General features: G+C 50.8%; 1 protein-coding gene across 1 annotated transcript in view; it reads right to left on the reverse strand.

Moving 5' to 3' along the window:
• Positions 1-1,171: 1,171 nt before the first annotated feature.
• Positions 1,172-15,280, reverse strand: part of NOS1 (nitric oxide synthase 1) — a 153,718-nt gene continuing 139,609 nt past the window's right edge. The window contains exons 22-28 of the mRNA XM_080941335.1: positions 15,131-15,237; positions 14,773-14,860; positions 13,918-14,039; positions 12,456-12,604; positions 10,188-10,382; positions 7,409-7,527; positions 1,172-6,236 (exon numbers count right to left, since the gene is read on the reverse strand). Coding sequence (XP_080797461.1) covers positions 6,221-6,236; positions 7,409-7,527; positions 10,188-10,382; positions 12,456-12,604; positions 13,918-14,039; positions 14,773-14,860; positions 15,131-15,237 — 796 coding nt within the window. The 3' untranslated portion in view covers positions 1,172-6,220. The remainder of the gene's footprint in view (positions 6,237-7,408; positions 7,528-10,187; positions 10,383-12,455; positions 12,605-13,917; positions 14,040-14,772; positions 14,861-15,130; positions 15,238-15,280) is intronic.

Below are 15,280 nucleotides of genomic sequence, written 5' to 3' on the forward strand. Positions count from 1 at the left end.
TCAGGAATTGGCTCTTTATACGGCCCACCCCCCTGAGAGGCCAGAGGAAATCAGCAGTGTTTGAGTATCATACTGCTTCAGGAAGTGGCTGCTCACACTCAGAGGGAAATAAGTTGGGGGAAATTGGAGGAGGCCTATTTATTTTCCTACCAAACCCACTCAATCCCATCCCATCCCTTCCTGTTCCATCCCTTCCCTTCCTGTTCCATCTCTTCCTGTTTCATCTCTTTCCTTCCATCCCTTCCCTTCCTGTTCTATCTCTTCCTGTTCCATCCCTTCACTTCCTGTTCTCTTCCTGTTCCATCCCTTCCCTTCCTGTTCCATCCCTTCCCTTCCTATTCCATCCCTTCACTTCCTGTTCTATCTCTTCCTGTTCCATCCCTTCCCTTCCTGTTCTCTTCCTATTCTATCCCTTCCCTTCCTGTTCTATCCCTTCCCTTCCTGTTCCATTCCTTCCATTCCTGTCCCATCCCTTCCCTTCCTGTTCTATCCCTTCCTGTCCCATCCCCTCCCTTCCTGTTTTATCCCTTCCTGTTCCATCCCTTCCCGTCCCGTTCCATCCTTTCCCTTCCCTTCTTGTTCTATCCCTTCCCTTCCTGTTTCATTCCTTCCCTTCCTGTTTCATCCCTTCCCTTCCTGTTCCATTCCTTCCCTTCCTGTCCCATCCCTTCCCTTCTTGTTCTATCCCTTCCCTTCCTGTTTCATTCCTTCCCTTCCTGTTTCATCCCTTCCCTTCCTGTTCCATTCCTTCCCTTCCTGTCCCATCCCTTCCCTTCCTGTTCTATCCCTTCTCTTCCTGTTCCATCCCATCCTTTCCTGTTCCATCTCTTTCTATGGGGTGTTGTGGAGGAGGGTGGCTATTCATGGGGACTGGAGACTTAGTTCCTCCCTCCCTCCTGCCAGCATCCAGGAGTGTCCTCAGTGGTCACTGGCTAAAGAATACAGTGGCCCAAGAGGGACTGAGATAAAAACCTAGTCTCCTGGTCTCAAATCAGGATCTGAGAATCATCTTTCCAACAGTACCACCCACATCTGCTTCCTCTAAGTCTCCATGTGCTCTTTCTGGAAAACCAGCCCAGGACTGTAGGAGGGACATGGGTGACATTCCAACCCAGTGCAACAAAAGACACCAGCCAGCTGAGTCAGGCCACTTTGTTGTGTGTGTGTTTTTTTTAATAGTTTAACCATAATGCAAACAAGCATAAGTAGACTTTGTGTTGAATCCCATAAAATGAGAAGACGAGGGTTATATAGAAGAGAAGCATGCGAGAACACAGCCTGGACAACCTCACGGAGGGCGTGGGGGGGCGGTGGCGCACACGGGACACATGGCAGAGATTAGCAGCATAGAGGTGCCAGAGGTGGGTGGGGGCATCCAAGTTTCTGACAGCTTAGAGGTGGTAAGGTGGAATCCAGGCTCTGCCCGTTTCTCCCCAGTCTCTCTGTAACTCCACGGTGAACACCTCTGGGTGCAACCTGACCCCATGTTAGACTCGGGACCACAGCAAGCGACTGCTGAACCTGGAGTGGGTCAGTCATTAGGACAACAAAAGTAGGGAGACAGAACTCAGGGTACAGAGGTGGGGAAGGGGATAACCTCAGACCCAGCTCGAGAGATGGTGCCTTGAAGCATCTATCTTAAAAACATGTAGCCACCCTTGGGATAGGGCTTGGGAGCTTTGCCCTGTCATCCTCCACAAAGCTTTTGGATCTCGGTTTGAAGCAGGTAAGAAAAGCAACCACTGGACAGAGGCAGGCTCTGCTGGCCTCCTCTGGATCTGTAAGCAGAAGGCCCACAGCATCAGAAACACAGTTCTATGGCCCCTGAGACCCAAAAGCAATGATTTCTTGGTCCAATGGTTGAAGGTCATGCCTGCCTTCCCAGGGAGCACTTACTTTCTGGTGACCTTTGTGGCTGTGACACACGGCAGGAGGTCACTAGTGGCATCTAGTAGGAAAGGTCACAGATGCTGTTCAATCAGCATCCTGTAATACCCACGTCAGCCCTGATTATGAAGACTTATTCAGCTCTAAACAACATGGCGGCCAAGGTCAGTGGGGTCCTGACTGGAATCTCCTAGAGGTCAGTTCCCCTCCTGACACATCTAGGAGACAGAGGTCATTAGTTCCTAAAGTCAACTCCGCTTCTGTCTTCCAGGGACACCTTGTTAGAGACCAACTGCCTTGGGTCAGAGATGCTCAGTTATCCAGAACCACCAGAGTATGTCTGAACCAAACAAACCCACAAACACGGCTGAGGCACACTCACCCCAGCATCGCCCTTATCTCTGATAGGTTATTAACTGTGCTTTGCTGAAACTCTTGCAACAAGAAGTATTTCAGGTTTTGGAATTATTTTTGATTTTATAATATTTGCATATTCGTGACGGGATAGTTGGCAGATGGGAGCTACCTCCAAACATGAAACTTATGTTTTACATGATACCTTACATAGACAGCCTGAGGCAACAGGTTCGCCATGCTGGGATGGGGTCCAGAACTCTGCAAGCCAGGCAAGCTCTACCCTTGAGCTTCATGGGTACGAACACGTCTATGCTTTCCTTTAAATACTTCTGTAGATGAACTAAAGCGCTTACTTTTCCTGCTGGCTCTCAAAACATTTGAGATTCTGGAGCATTTTGGTACTGGGGATTGAGACCTCAGACTTGTAATAGGAAAGCTTCCCTGGGGTCCCTGGGTCCCTATGCTTGAGACATGGTCAACTTCTCCTCTTGGGTGCCTTTCCCTCTAGATGGGGACCTGGCAGTGAATGAGAAAGAGAGAAAAAGCCAGCCTGGTCTCCTGGATTTCCCAAGGCTGGATCCTGTCCATGAAGGCCACCTGCACTGGGTCCCTTGACTGAACTTAACCTGGAAGCCCATGGCTTCCAGTGAAAGATTCTGTGTAGGTGTGTCCATATGTGTGTGTGTGTGTGTGTGTGTGTGTGTGTGAGAGAGAGAGAGAGAGAGAGAGAGAGAGAGAGAGAGAGAGAGAGAGAGGTGCAGAGAGAGGGACCCTGCAAGGGATGGGATAGTGTTCAGACATCATTCAGAAACTTCATTTTTGCCTTGGGCTAGAACAAAATCTCCACTCTTGCATCCTGAAGCAGGGGGCTTTATCAGGGAAATCCACACCCTTGGCCCTGTGTTTTCTGGCCAATTCAGCTTTCTCCCTTTATACTGAGGCCTGATTCAACTTTCTTCTTCACCGAGGGCTGGGATCTCTGTCTTCACTCTACCAGACTGGCACAAGGTCTTGCTGACTCAGCCTAAGAGTCCAGTTCTGCCTGCCTCTCCCTCCCTCAAACTAGTGATGATGGTAACCTTGCCATTGGCACAGTGCTGGCCATCAACCAGCCACGGAAGCTGAATGTGGTATAAAGGAAGATGGAGGCTTATTTGAGCTTGGGCTGGTACTGTCATGGACCATTCTCTTGCTCAGGTACAAGGCAGCAATAGAATATGGGTCATGTCCATTTGCATCACAGTGGCACCTAAACATCCCTCTCCCGGCAAAAGAAAGCCATCTGCTTTCTCCAAAGACATGAAGGGAAGCTCTTTCTCCTCCCGTGGGCTGAACTTCTTGGGGACCAGAGCCACAGGAACAGCAGAGAACACAATGGGAAAACATTGTGAAACAGGGTTGGAGGTAAACAAACCAGTAAGCTCACCCACTGTGTTCCCCTATTCTAAGCCCCCTAAGGGCTTGTTGCTGGCTGTGGGCTTTAACTAAAAACCACCAGCAGAGGGCAGTATTGACCCACCCCAGCCGCCCACCTTGCTTAGCCTTTGGATAAGCTACTTAAGGCATTTTGAAAAAGAAGAGTATCCAACTGATCTCCAACGTTCTAGCCAGGAGCTAAGGAAGAAGCCTATGCCAAGAGTTCAAATGTCTTTTTAAAATATTCTCTTTTGGGGGTTGGGGGCATAGCTTAGCCTGGAATGTGTAAGGTCCTGGGTCCCATCCCTAGCACTGATAAACACAAGTCCCTCTTGAACCTGGTTATGTAACCGTGCCTTTGGACTCTGGCAAATGACACGGGGTTTCCATCTGTCCACTCGCTATGGCATCACAAAGATATCCGGGCGTGGGAGTGGGGGGGGGGAGCCTGTCACAGAGTAAGCATTTCTTATTCAGAGTTGCAAGAACCACTCATGCATGCGTGCATGCAGCCTGGCTTGCCGAGAGAGAGAGAGAGAGAGAGAGAGAGAGAGAGAGAGAGAGAGAGAGAGAGAGAGAGAGAGAGAGAGAGAGAGAGAGAGAGAGCTTTTCAATGGAGGTTGGGCATAGCAGTTCAGATCTAGGGAAATCGGCGTCGCCAGAGGCTTTAAGGTTGAGAAGAACGTCCCTGGGACTGTGTTGGAGGTCAGTAGGTCACTGCCTTACCTTTGGCCTACAAAAGGTAGCTCTGGGGTGCTGGGGGCTTAGTCTCCACAGGCATGGAAGACCAAATAGGAAACAGTGGTACTAAGGTAGGGCTGGTGAGATCCTAACCAGGGCCAAGTCCATGTGCCAGTGATGAGACACAGTAGGGGTTGTCCAGTGCCACAGGACACCAGTCTCTGAACTCGGGGGCAGGGACTGAAGGCTGGGAACGTGGCTTGTTTGGTAGAGTGCCTGTCTAGGGTGCTTCTGGCAAAACCATAAACTGGATGTGGTAGGGTTAGGAACTAAAGGTTATGAGTTTGAAGTCAACCTGGGCAACAGGAGACCCTGGAGCAAAAAGGAAGGAAAGGAAGAAAAAGAAAGACAGAAAGAAGTGTGTGGGATTGGAGACCTAGGGTTTGGACCCCACAGCTGTAAAGCATTTTCTATTTGACAGCCCCTATTCCTAGTATTTGGACAGCAGGCCCCAGCTCAGGACATAGAGGAAATGGTTGTAATTTTGTTTTTCCTGCCCCATAAAACCAAACAGGAGCACAGAACATGGGACCCCAGAGTCAATCTCTTGAGCAAGGGGACCCTGGGGGTTTCCTCGACTATCCGTCAACACTGTCCGATGTAACTTTTATTTACCATTTGTGTTAACCGGATAAGGGACCACCACACTGCCTCAGAAGATGGTTACCTGTGAGGGCCGGCTGGTCATGGCTAGAATTCTGCTACCTACGCTGCTTGTTTTGGGGAAGGGAATTCTTGTCAGGCAGGAGGCAGGCCTGTTTGGGGGAATGAAAAACAGATACCCCATTCCTCCCTGACATCTGCCAAGGCTCCAAAGCACTAAAAAAGGCCTATCCATTCATTTAATGAGGACAAACTTGGAAGACTAACCCAAATACCCTTAATGACAAAAACCTTACTCCCAGCATGCTTCACGGTACCCCATGGCCAGGATTGCCTGGGGAAGACAGCTCAGTATCTCGTGGCCCCAGCTGGGGTTGGTGAGAATAGGGAGGGGCTTGGCCAATCCACTGTCTGGTGGATTTCCCAGACAGACTCTGAACACCTCGGATTCTGTGGTTGGGTCCTCCCCTGGGACACCTTTTTCTCCACAAGTGTCTGTCTCCTTCTGTGATTAGTAAGGGCGCCTGAAGTGTTTCAGGGAGGCTGACACAGGCCTGTCATGGCGGACATGGGAGGGATTAACAATATCTAGAAACATGTTTCACGGCACTGAACATCCTCTGTGAAGGCAGTGGGCAGTGGACTCACAGGTAAGGTCAGCACGCATGTGCAGGCAAAAGGGCAGAAAATGACCTAGGACACTCTTCTCTCTCTCTCTCTCTCTCTCTCTCTCTCTCTCTCTCTCTCTCTCTCTCATTCACACACACACACACACACACACACACCATCATAAAAAGAGGATGGAAGGGGGCTGAGGTGATCAAGGGACTGGCTCAGGGTGATCTGAGACCCAGTGCCAGCCACCTTCAGACCCCAACAGGAGTTAACAGCCATGACCCAGTGCTTTCCTGTGCCACATACCTGCCCTTGGCAGCAAGCGGGTGGGGAGGATACGGTTTTGTAAGAGCCACTGCAAGGTACAAGGTGATGCATCACAGCCCAAGAGTCAAGGAGAAAACCCAGGGTTGGGGTTGAGAGAGAGCCCAGAGTGGGAAGAAGGACCAGGACACAGCAACAGGACAAGAGGCAGAGCGGGGCCACTCGGGGTCCCGTGGGGAAGGTTCAGCCGTGTGTGTCCGCATCTAATCAACCTGCAGCCGCCCTCGCTTGGGCACTGGGGCAGCCACCCCACGTCACATGGGGCATGAGGATCCAGTTAGGAGCTGAAAACCCTGTTGGACGAGAGAAGGTGTTAGTGGCGTGGAAACCAGGCTCCTTAGCTTTCTTTGGGGTGACCAGGGTGTGACAGTGGGGGGCACCTGTCTTCCTGATGCTTGGGAGAAAGAAGCAGAAGGAAAGCAAGTTCAGACCAGCCTGGGCTATACAGACTGCCTCAAAAAGCGAATCATAAACAGACCAGAAGAGTTGAGGGCGGGGGAGATGGCTCCATCGTTCAAAAGTACTTGCTGCTCTCCCAGAGAACTTGAGGCCGGTTGCTAGCACCTATGTGGGGTAGCATACAATTGTCCCGAACTCTCCAGGCACTTTCACACACATGCACACACATGCATGCTCACGCAGCAATGAACGTAAGCTGAAGTGAATGGAGTAGAGCCACCTGAGCTGTCTGAAGGAGAGACAGCGAGAAGGCTCAGGTGATGGCCACTCTGCGAAAGAGAGTCCCATCTGCTTTAAGGGACAGGGCAGAGGGCAGGGGATGAGGATGGGGTGGGCATCAACAAGGTTTTAAGAATGAGACTCCACACCACTTAGGCTGCTTCATGCTTTTTCTAGCAACTCCTAGAAGCTGAGCGAAATTGTCAAGATACTGTCTGTTTTAATTTGCAGGCTAGAGAGATGGCTCAGTGGTTAGAGCACTGACTACTTTTTCCAGAGGTCCCGAGTTCAAATCCCAGCAACCACATGGTGGCTCACAACCACCTGAAATGAGATCTGATGCCCTCTTCTGGTGTGTCTGAAGACAGCTACAGTGTACTTATATATAATAAATAAATAAATCTTAAAAAAAATTTTTTTGCACCCATGACAATGTTCCCAGGGACTTGGGGTGGGGGAGGGGGAGGGGGAGCTAGGGGTGGAGCATCAAGAGCTACAGTGTTTGTTGGGGGAAAGCATCGCTCCACAAGGGGGCACCCTAGACAGATATCCAGCATGGAGTCCCCAGAGGGTTGTGCCCCAACTTCTGAATGCCAAGACTGGGGTCACCTGGGAATGTGCACCCATTTCTTTTGTTTTTTTGGGAGGAGGTCTCCACGTGTAGCTCCAGCTGGCTTCAAATGGGCAACCTTCTGCCCAGGTAGCAGCAGGATCACAGCCATGCATTCTGGTCTGGGGACCCCAACCCCCACCCGCAGCTTCGGCCCATCCCCCGGACATGACCTACTCATCTATGTCTCTTTTGCTCTCTTCAATGAAGGCGATGGACTCAGATCTAAGGCGGTTGGTCACTTCATATGTTCTGAGGGTGACTCCAAAGATGTCTTCGTGGTACCGGTTGTCATCCTACGGATGGAAACAGCCAGGGGTGGATCAAACGTGCAGGTAAGGGCTGGGAGAGGGACAGACAGAGTGGTACACGGGACAGATACACGTAGACAACACAAAGGCTGAGCTGAAGGTCCTGGGGCACCTTGGGTCTCTAAGGCTGTGGTTAGCAGTACTCTGTCCTTTTGTGTCTTCTAGGCAGGGCGGTAAGAACCTGTGGAGTCAGTATTTGGGAAAGAGGTGGCCGCCTCTCGGCTTCTGAGCACAGGGAGGAGACCTGAAGAGAGCTCTAATTCTCTCTCTCCAACTCACCCCTGAAAGTTCAGATTCCGGTGAAAAACACAACACAAACCCATTTGTCTTCACGTATGGACCAGGCCTGATTTCGAAAAGAAGGCCATAAGACACCAGCTCTGGGGACAGACCATAAAAATCCACCCCCTCCCAAAGAAAGGCCTGGGGATAAACACAGAATGGGAAAATATCTTATCTTAGGCTGGGTCGTCTAGGCTGAGCAGCCCTATCTCATCCTGTAGATAAGTGTTCATGAGTCCTCCCTGATGTTAGAATGCAGACCACGGGCCAGCAGACACAAGCCAACCCCTGTGACTTTCCCAGCACCCACCAATAAAATATTAGACCACCTAACCCACTCTCTAAACACAGAAGAACTCACACAGTAGCCAATCAAAGTTAAATTCATGTCGCCGCTTTGCCCCCTGCCAATCACAGTAGAGATTACCTAACCTTCTAGAACTTCTAGAGAGGTCCGCTAGCTCCCAGTAAGAAGGCCTGTGTGCCTTTGTCTGGGGTCGCCATTTTGAAAAATGGTTGACCCCCCCAAACACACACTTGTGGTTTCTACAGAATAAGTACTCTTTGTCTTTGCAGACTACCTAAGTCTGGGGTCTTTTCTTTAGTAATTTTCCGACTCTTACACCAGCAAGCCTGAATTAAATCTAAAACACTCCGGCTGACTGGCACCAGCAGATGGGAGAGGAAAAGGAAAGGTGGCTGTGTAGCTAGCTCAGTGGTACAGCACTTCCTCGGCGTGCACAAGACCTGTGTTCTGTCTCCAGCATGGCAGGGCAGGGCAGGGCAGGGCAGATTCAGAAGTAAGAGGAGCCCCGTTGGCAGAAGTGAGGGGTGGGTTGGTCAGTTAAGAATATTATTTAAGGGTGACATTCTGGTGCTTGGGAGAGATTCATCATACTCCTCACGAGGGTAGTGGCCAGGAGCTTGGCTTGGCTCGTAGGGCCCATGGTATATTCGGTTCTAGGACCTGGCTCCTGCAGCAAGAGCCACATCTGGAAAGAGTGGTTCATTTCCAGTGGGGGAGGTTTCTCTGCCCTATTCTGCAAAGCTATACAATTGTTCCCCAGGGACTGTATCAAAGACACCAAGGGCGTGGCAGACCCCATAGCATCCTTTCTATCTGGCACATCTCTTTCCTTCCCCTGTGAATGTGCTGGGTACCCAAGTCGGTGTACGAGTGTGTGCAAGCATTGTGGAGGCCAGAGGATGACACTGGGTGTGCTCTTTTGACCTCTTCATTTTCTGTGCTGACGCAGGGTCTTTCACCTGAGCCTAGAGCTCACGATCCAGATAATCTCACAAGTTTGCTCTGGGAGTCCCCATCTCTGCTTTTCAGATGTGTCAGGAGCACAGGCAGGCTCTCATGCCCATCTAGCATTCATATAAGTCCTGGGGATTTGAACTCTGGTCTTCATGCTTGCACTGCAATCACCTTTCCTCCACAGCCCCTGGTCAAATTCTAGCGGCAATGTCTTTTCCCTCACTGGGCTTTAGAATCAGGCTTAGAGAAAATCTTCTAGAGAAATGTCTGGCTACTGACTGTGGTCACTGAGAGGGCTCGGCTGGGAAAGGCGCTTGTCACCAAGCCTGATGACATGAGTTGGATCCCTAGGACCCACACAATAGAACACTCTGCAGGTGTCCGCTGACTTTCACACGTGCACCAGGACATATTTATGTCCCTCCCCCGTTGAAAATGGATTGTTGTCATTTAAGGAAGCACAGTGGAATGGGGCCGCCTCTGGGACTCAGTTTCTATTCGGGGAGGTGATTGGTCACATAGTTCGGACTCTGCTGGGAAAACTGTCATGGCTGCCCATCTAGCCTTTGAGCAAGTAAGAAAAGGTTTTTTCCTTCAGGACAGTCAAACGCCGTGCATCAGGTGCACGGTTTATCGATCAAGCATAGCAGCCTTCAGTTCCAACTGCCCTCTTTGGATGCGCCTTTTTGTTTGTTTTTGAAAGACAGCTGTTCTCTGTTTCATTCCATTGTTCTGAAACCCACTCTGTAGACCAGTCTGGCCTTGAACTCACAGTGATCTTACCTGCCTCTGCCTCCAGAGGGCTGGGATTAAAGACGTGCACCTCCACCTGGCGGATGAGCCTTTTCGCCCACCGTATTCCATCCATCGCACAGGGCTGAGGAACTGCCCGGCTTGGGCTTCAGCGCTGAGTTAGGATTGCATCTGTACAACTCGCCACGGGCCCATAACTCTATACTGTGTGTACCTGCATGCCTGGCTGTCCATCTCTCTATCATGGCCAGAGATGATGTAAGTTGGAAGGTCAGACGGAGCTCCCTGAATTATGGTACAGGTTGGAAGAGCGGAAACTTCTGGATGCTGGTTGCCAGCTGTCACTCACCCTCAGCCTGCTGATGAAAACACCAGCGTCCTCCTCTGAGAGTTTCCCCTGCTGGGTCATTATGCGCTGGATGGCTTTGAGGACATCGGCGGCCATGGTAACGTCCCCACAGACATAAATGTGGCCTCCTTGCTCCTTCAGGGCACGGTACACAGACTCGGCCAGCTGTTCCTGCAGCACGTCCTGTACATATTTCTGCAGAAGAGGAGGGCAGTGAGCTACGACCACCGTGAGAGGCTTTTGTGCTCCACCCACTAGGAAGCAAGGGCTTGTGGGTAGGGCGTCTGTGCCCCACCCATCAGGAAGCTGGGTGTGGTGCAGGGGCTTGTGGGTAGGGAGATATTTTGTAAGCCAACCTCAGGGGAATGGGATGAGGGACTAGAAAGGGTAAAATTGGACCAAACCACCATGTGCGAATGAGCCGATTCCAGCCTTGGGCTGCTGAGCTTGGCTGTTGAAGATCCTCTGGGGAGCTGGGAGAGTCCTCCCTAGGCGTGGGGGAGTGCTCCCTAGATAACCTCCTTTGGGAGCACCCCAGAATGTCAACTCGATAAAATCTAGAGTTGTCTAGGAGACAAACCTTGGGGTGTGTCCGTGAGGGAGTCTCTAGACTGAGTTAATGAGGGTGAGTAAACCCAGTCTGAAAAATGGGCGGCGTTATTCCATAGGCTGGGGGAAATCAAGCTGGGTACCAGCATTCATTTCTCTCTCTCTGCTCGCAGACTGCAGCTGCAAACCTGACCATCTGGTTCAGGGCACATGGTCAGGGCCTCGCTGCCTCGCTCTCCTCGCCAGGACGGACTGTAGACTGCGATCCCTAACTGTGGGTCCCGGTGAAAACCTTCCTTACTTAAGCGGCTTTCTCCAAGTATTTTGTCCCGACCATGAGACAAGTAACTGAAATGCAAAGGGCCTTAGCTGCCTTCTTTCCCCGAGGGGGGTGGTCACTACGGAGTCAGGAGAAACTCAGGACAGAAAGCCAAGGATGAGCAAAGTAAGGGGCTGCCAGCCTCCATGACCCCTCCCACCTCCTCAATATCACGGCTTTCACGGACAGAAGTCAGGGGCAGGCTAGAGGCCGGTGAGCTGAGCACAGAGGTGGCCCATTGCAGAGTTTGGTAAACATAAGAGAGGGCCCGAAACTCCTCCTATGTGAGGCTGCCATTCAGCTGGTAAATTCTGCTGTTGGCCGCCACCCCCAGGTGCTACACAGCCCCTTTCCATATCCCCCCACTGCTCTTCTCCAGTGCCCTAGGTCCTAGTGTGGTCCCTGGAATCTCTTAACCGCCCCCAAGCCCAGCATCGAGACCACCGCTTCTATAGCCCATGTTTATTCTGACTGGTGTTGTCTCTTGCGGACTATAAAATAAATATATTTTGAGCTTCCTTTTTAATTTTAACTCATTGGGTTTTTTGTTGTTTGTTTTGAAACTAGTATTACTGTGTAGCTCAGGCTGGTCCCAAACTCATCCATTTTTCTGCCTTTAGCTTCCCAAGTACTGGGATTATAGCTGTGGGCTATCATGCCTAGCTAGGCTCTGTTTAAAAGTTGTTTTTTTTTTTTTAATTGTTGGAAATATACACAACATAGCATATACTGTATTTAAGTATACAATTCACCTAAAATCCCAGCATTTGGCAAGTAGAGGCAAAAAGATTACAGATTCTAGACTGGGTCGAGCTGAAGAGTGACTTCTGGGCTAACCTGGGCTACATAGCAAGATCACATCATGTAGCTGTTAAATATTTCCAAGTGACTCGCACCCCCCACCAGGCCTTCTGAGGACAGAGCAGATTCGGGGATAGGGTGTAACACACTCAGGAGTGAGGGGTCTCAGTTTCCTTTCTGTTCTGACGAAATGCCCTGATGAAAGCAACTTGGGAGACAGGGCTGAGTTTAGTTCAGGTCCATCATCGTGGGGACACCACAGTGGCAGGAACATGAAGCCTTCACACCCACAGTCAAGGGCAGAGAGGGACGGACACACGGTCTCAGCGCTCAGCTCCCTCCTGCCTTTTATTCAGTCCAGGGTCCCGGTCGTGCGTTGGTGCTGTGTAAATCCAGACCGAGCCTTCCCACCTTCATTAACCCTCCAGCCCCTCTTCCGGGGATGATTTCAAGTGGACAATAAAAACTGGCCATTTTGTGTGTGTGTGTGTGTATGTGTGTGTGTGTACACTCATGACTGTGTGTGTGTGTGATGTGACATGCACAAGCATACTCATGCTTACACACTTGAGAGGACTTCCGGGTGTGGCCCAGGTTACCTTTGGCCTGTCAGGTTCCCGGGAGTAGGCAGTGTACAGCTCTCTGAAGACGCCCTTGTTCTTGGCCTGTAGGGTCTCCTCTCTGTAGATATGATCTATCTTGGATTGTCGACACCCGAAAACCAGAACCATGGGGCACGGATTCATTCCTGGAGGCCAGAAGACCCATAAGACAGATGGCTCTGATGTCCACGTGGGTGGTGGTTGAACAACAGGAGCTGGGGTGCTGGGGTTCTGGGACCTCAGGGCATGGCATGCATAGGAAAGCTCACATACACGGGGTAGGGGTTAAGCACACAGGGGCACCCATACATTTGTGTCTATGCACACAGACACACACACAGCCTGTGGTGAACAGGGGGTGTTCTCTAAACATTCCTTGCCTGATCTCACTCCATTCCAATGCCCAGCCCTGACCCCTTAGCAGCCTGCTACTGGAAAATGCCTGGAGCCTGAGGGTCTGGGTCTGAGTCCCAGCTCTGTGTGACCCCGGGCATGCCAGCTCCCTCTCAGAAGTTCAGTTTCCCCACTTGAAAATGGAAGCACAAGCTTCCTAGGATCCCAGGGCTACCCTGGGTATGAAGATCTCACGTAAAACAGCATTCTCTAGAAGTCCTATATGTCTTCGAACCGCCATTTACCTCTCCACTTAATACAGACTGTTTCAGCTGTTTGCCCTGCAGTTGGGGAATCAGATTTGGTGTGTGGGCCAATGGTAATACCCACAACCACCTCTTGGGGTCACTGTTCTCTCAGAAACAGCGGGACACAGAGCTAACATGTATCATCTAACTATCCATCCATCCACCCATCCATCCACCCATCCATCCATCCACCCGTCTGTTTGTCCGTCCACCCATCCATCCATCCACCCATTTGTTCATCCATCCATTCTATCTATCTACCTATCTATCTAAATTAATCCGTGTTGACCCAGAACTATGTAGACCAAGCTGGCCAGAAGATTCATCTGCCTCTGGGTCTTGGGGTTAAAGACATGTGCTAGCATACCTGGTCTAGGTTTAAATCTGTGTTTGTGCTGGCCTTCTATCTTGTCCTGCTGGACTCCTTGTTTGTTGGATGAGTCTACAACTGGGGACCATTTCTCTTTTTCTCCCAAACCTGAAATTCATCTCATACAGCAAGACCTAATTCCTGTGACCATTCACGAGGCAGTCACACACACAAATCCAGTTGATAAGGATGAGCACCTATCCTTGGTGGAATATTGGCCTTTTAACACCAACTCTTAAGTCAAGGAGATGTCCTCCGAGGATGAGATTTCAGGCCCCTGGGACAGGCTGTGTAGGAGGTCTGTTTGAGTGGGCTGGTCAGGGCCCCTGTGGCCACATCAGTGTGGTAGCTTCTCCTCCCTCCCCAACCAGTGAGGTGAAGTGGGGGTCCTCCATCTTTCTCTGAATCATGGGTCTGGTCAGTGGCCCCTGGACCGGTTCCTTTGTACCTTTGTGTTGGATGTCAAATTGTCGTTGTTGCCAAAAGCTTCGGAAGGGTGCGATGCCAGTGCCTGGGCCAACCAGGATGCAAGGCACCTGTGGGTTGCGAGGCAGGTGGAAGCTAGGAGCCCTGGACAAAGAAGAAACAGAAGCTTTTCTATGTGCTGCTCCAACCCCCATGATGGAGCCCAGGGTAGCCCAGGCAGCCATCTTAGAAAGACTAATGAGACTGGGGCCCCCCTTTTAGAGTAAGAGTTCACAGACTAGAGGGATTTAAAAAGTAAGGTTGTTGGGGTTTGGCTCTGTCTCTGTTCCCCACAGCTTCTTATCGGGTTAAGTCCCACAGATGACATCTTGAGCTAACCTGGACTCTCTGTGTTCTGGTTGTAGGGATGGGAGTCCTTTTGTTGGGGGTTATTTTGTGCACTGCAGGAATTCAAGTGTTACCGTGAGCTCCTACAAGCTTGATGTCAGGGGTAACTCCACAATCATGACAATCCAAGATATCTTTGAGTGTCATTAGATACCCCCAAGGTAGCAGAGGGACTAAAATTACCCTGGGTTGAAATTTAACTTAAAAATGTTCATATATATATGTTATGTCTTGTTATCCTGTTATGTCTTCAAGGACAGAATACCCCTGAAGGATCAGACCTTCATGGTCGTACAAGTATGTATTGCCAGGATACCCAGCTGGTTGTGTGTCCCTCTACCCTGTCTCCCTAACGATGAAGAATTATGCAGGACATCTTCATCTGACATCTATCTAGAGCCCTTCCGGCTGGTCCCTCAGATACCTCAATGCACGGCATCAATGCGTTGATGAGAGATGGTCAAAGCACCTCTCTTCACCAACCACTCACCCTCTCACGAAGCAGGGGACCACATCGTTGGCCTGTATTCTGTTGAGCCAGGAGGAGCACACCCCATGGTGAACCGGTCCTTCTCCATCTAATAGGATGAGCAAGTGGCCAGTCACATTATGTCAGGCACCAGCTCACTTCCCAGCCCCACCCTCACCCCTCAGTGAAGTCCTTCCCAGCCCAATGCCAAGTGTCGTGTCTTGGATTCCCAGCTCTGGACCCTTGCTTCTGAAGGCTCACACAACCAGGGCCAGCTTAGGTTGGCTTGGCCTCAGGGTTGGGATTGGTCTGGTTGTGAACACTCAGACCCTCTCTGCTTGAGGGCCTGGTCAAGATACTCTGAATAGCTTGTTCACACGGCTCTCAGAGCCTTTAGGCACTGCACACTTGGACACAAGGGAACGAATCGCAGGGCGGTTGGTGTTATTTAGCTCCAGGCAGACCCGTGAGATATCCCTGTGAGCGCTGCACAGTAGGTCAGACAGGGTGGAGGAGGCTCAAGGTCTGA

The sequence above is a fragment of the Micromys minutus genome (genome assembly GCF_963924665.1).
Source record: "Micromys minutus genome assembly, chromosome: 29".
Taxonomy (NCBI): domain Eukaryota; kingdom Metazoa; phylum Chordata; class Mammalia; order Rodentia; family Muridae; genus Micromys; species Micromys minutus.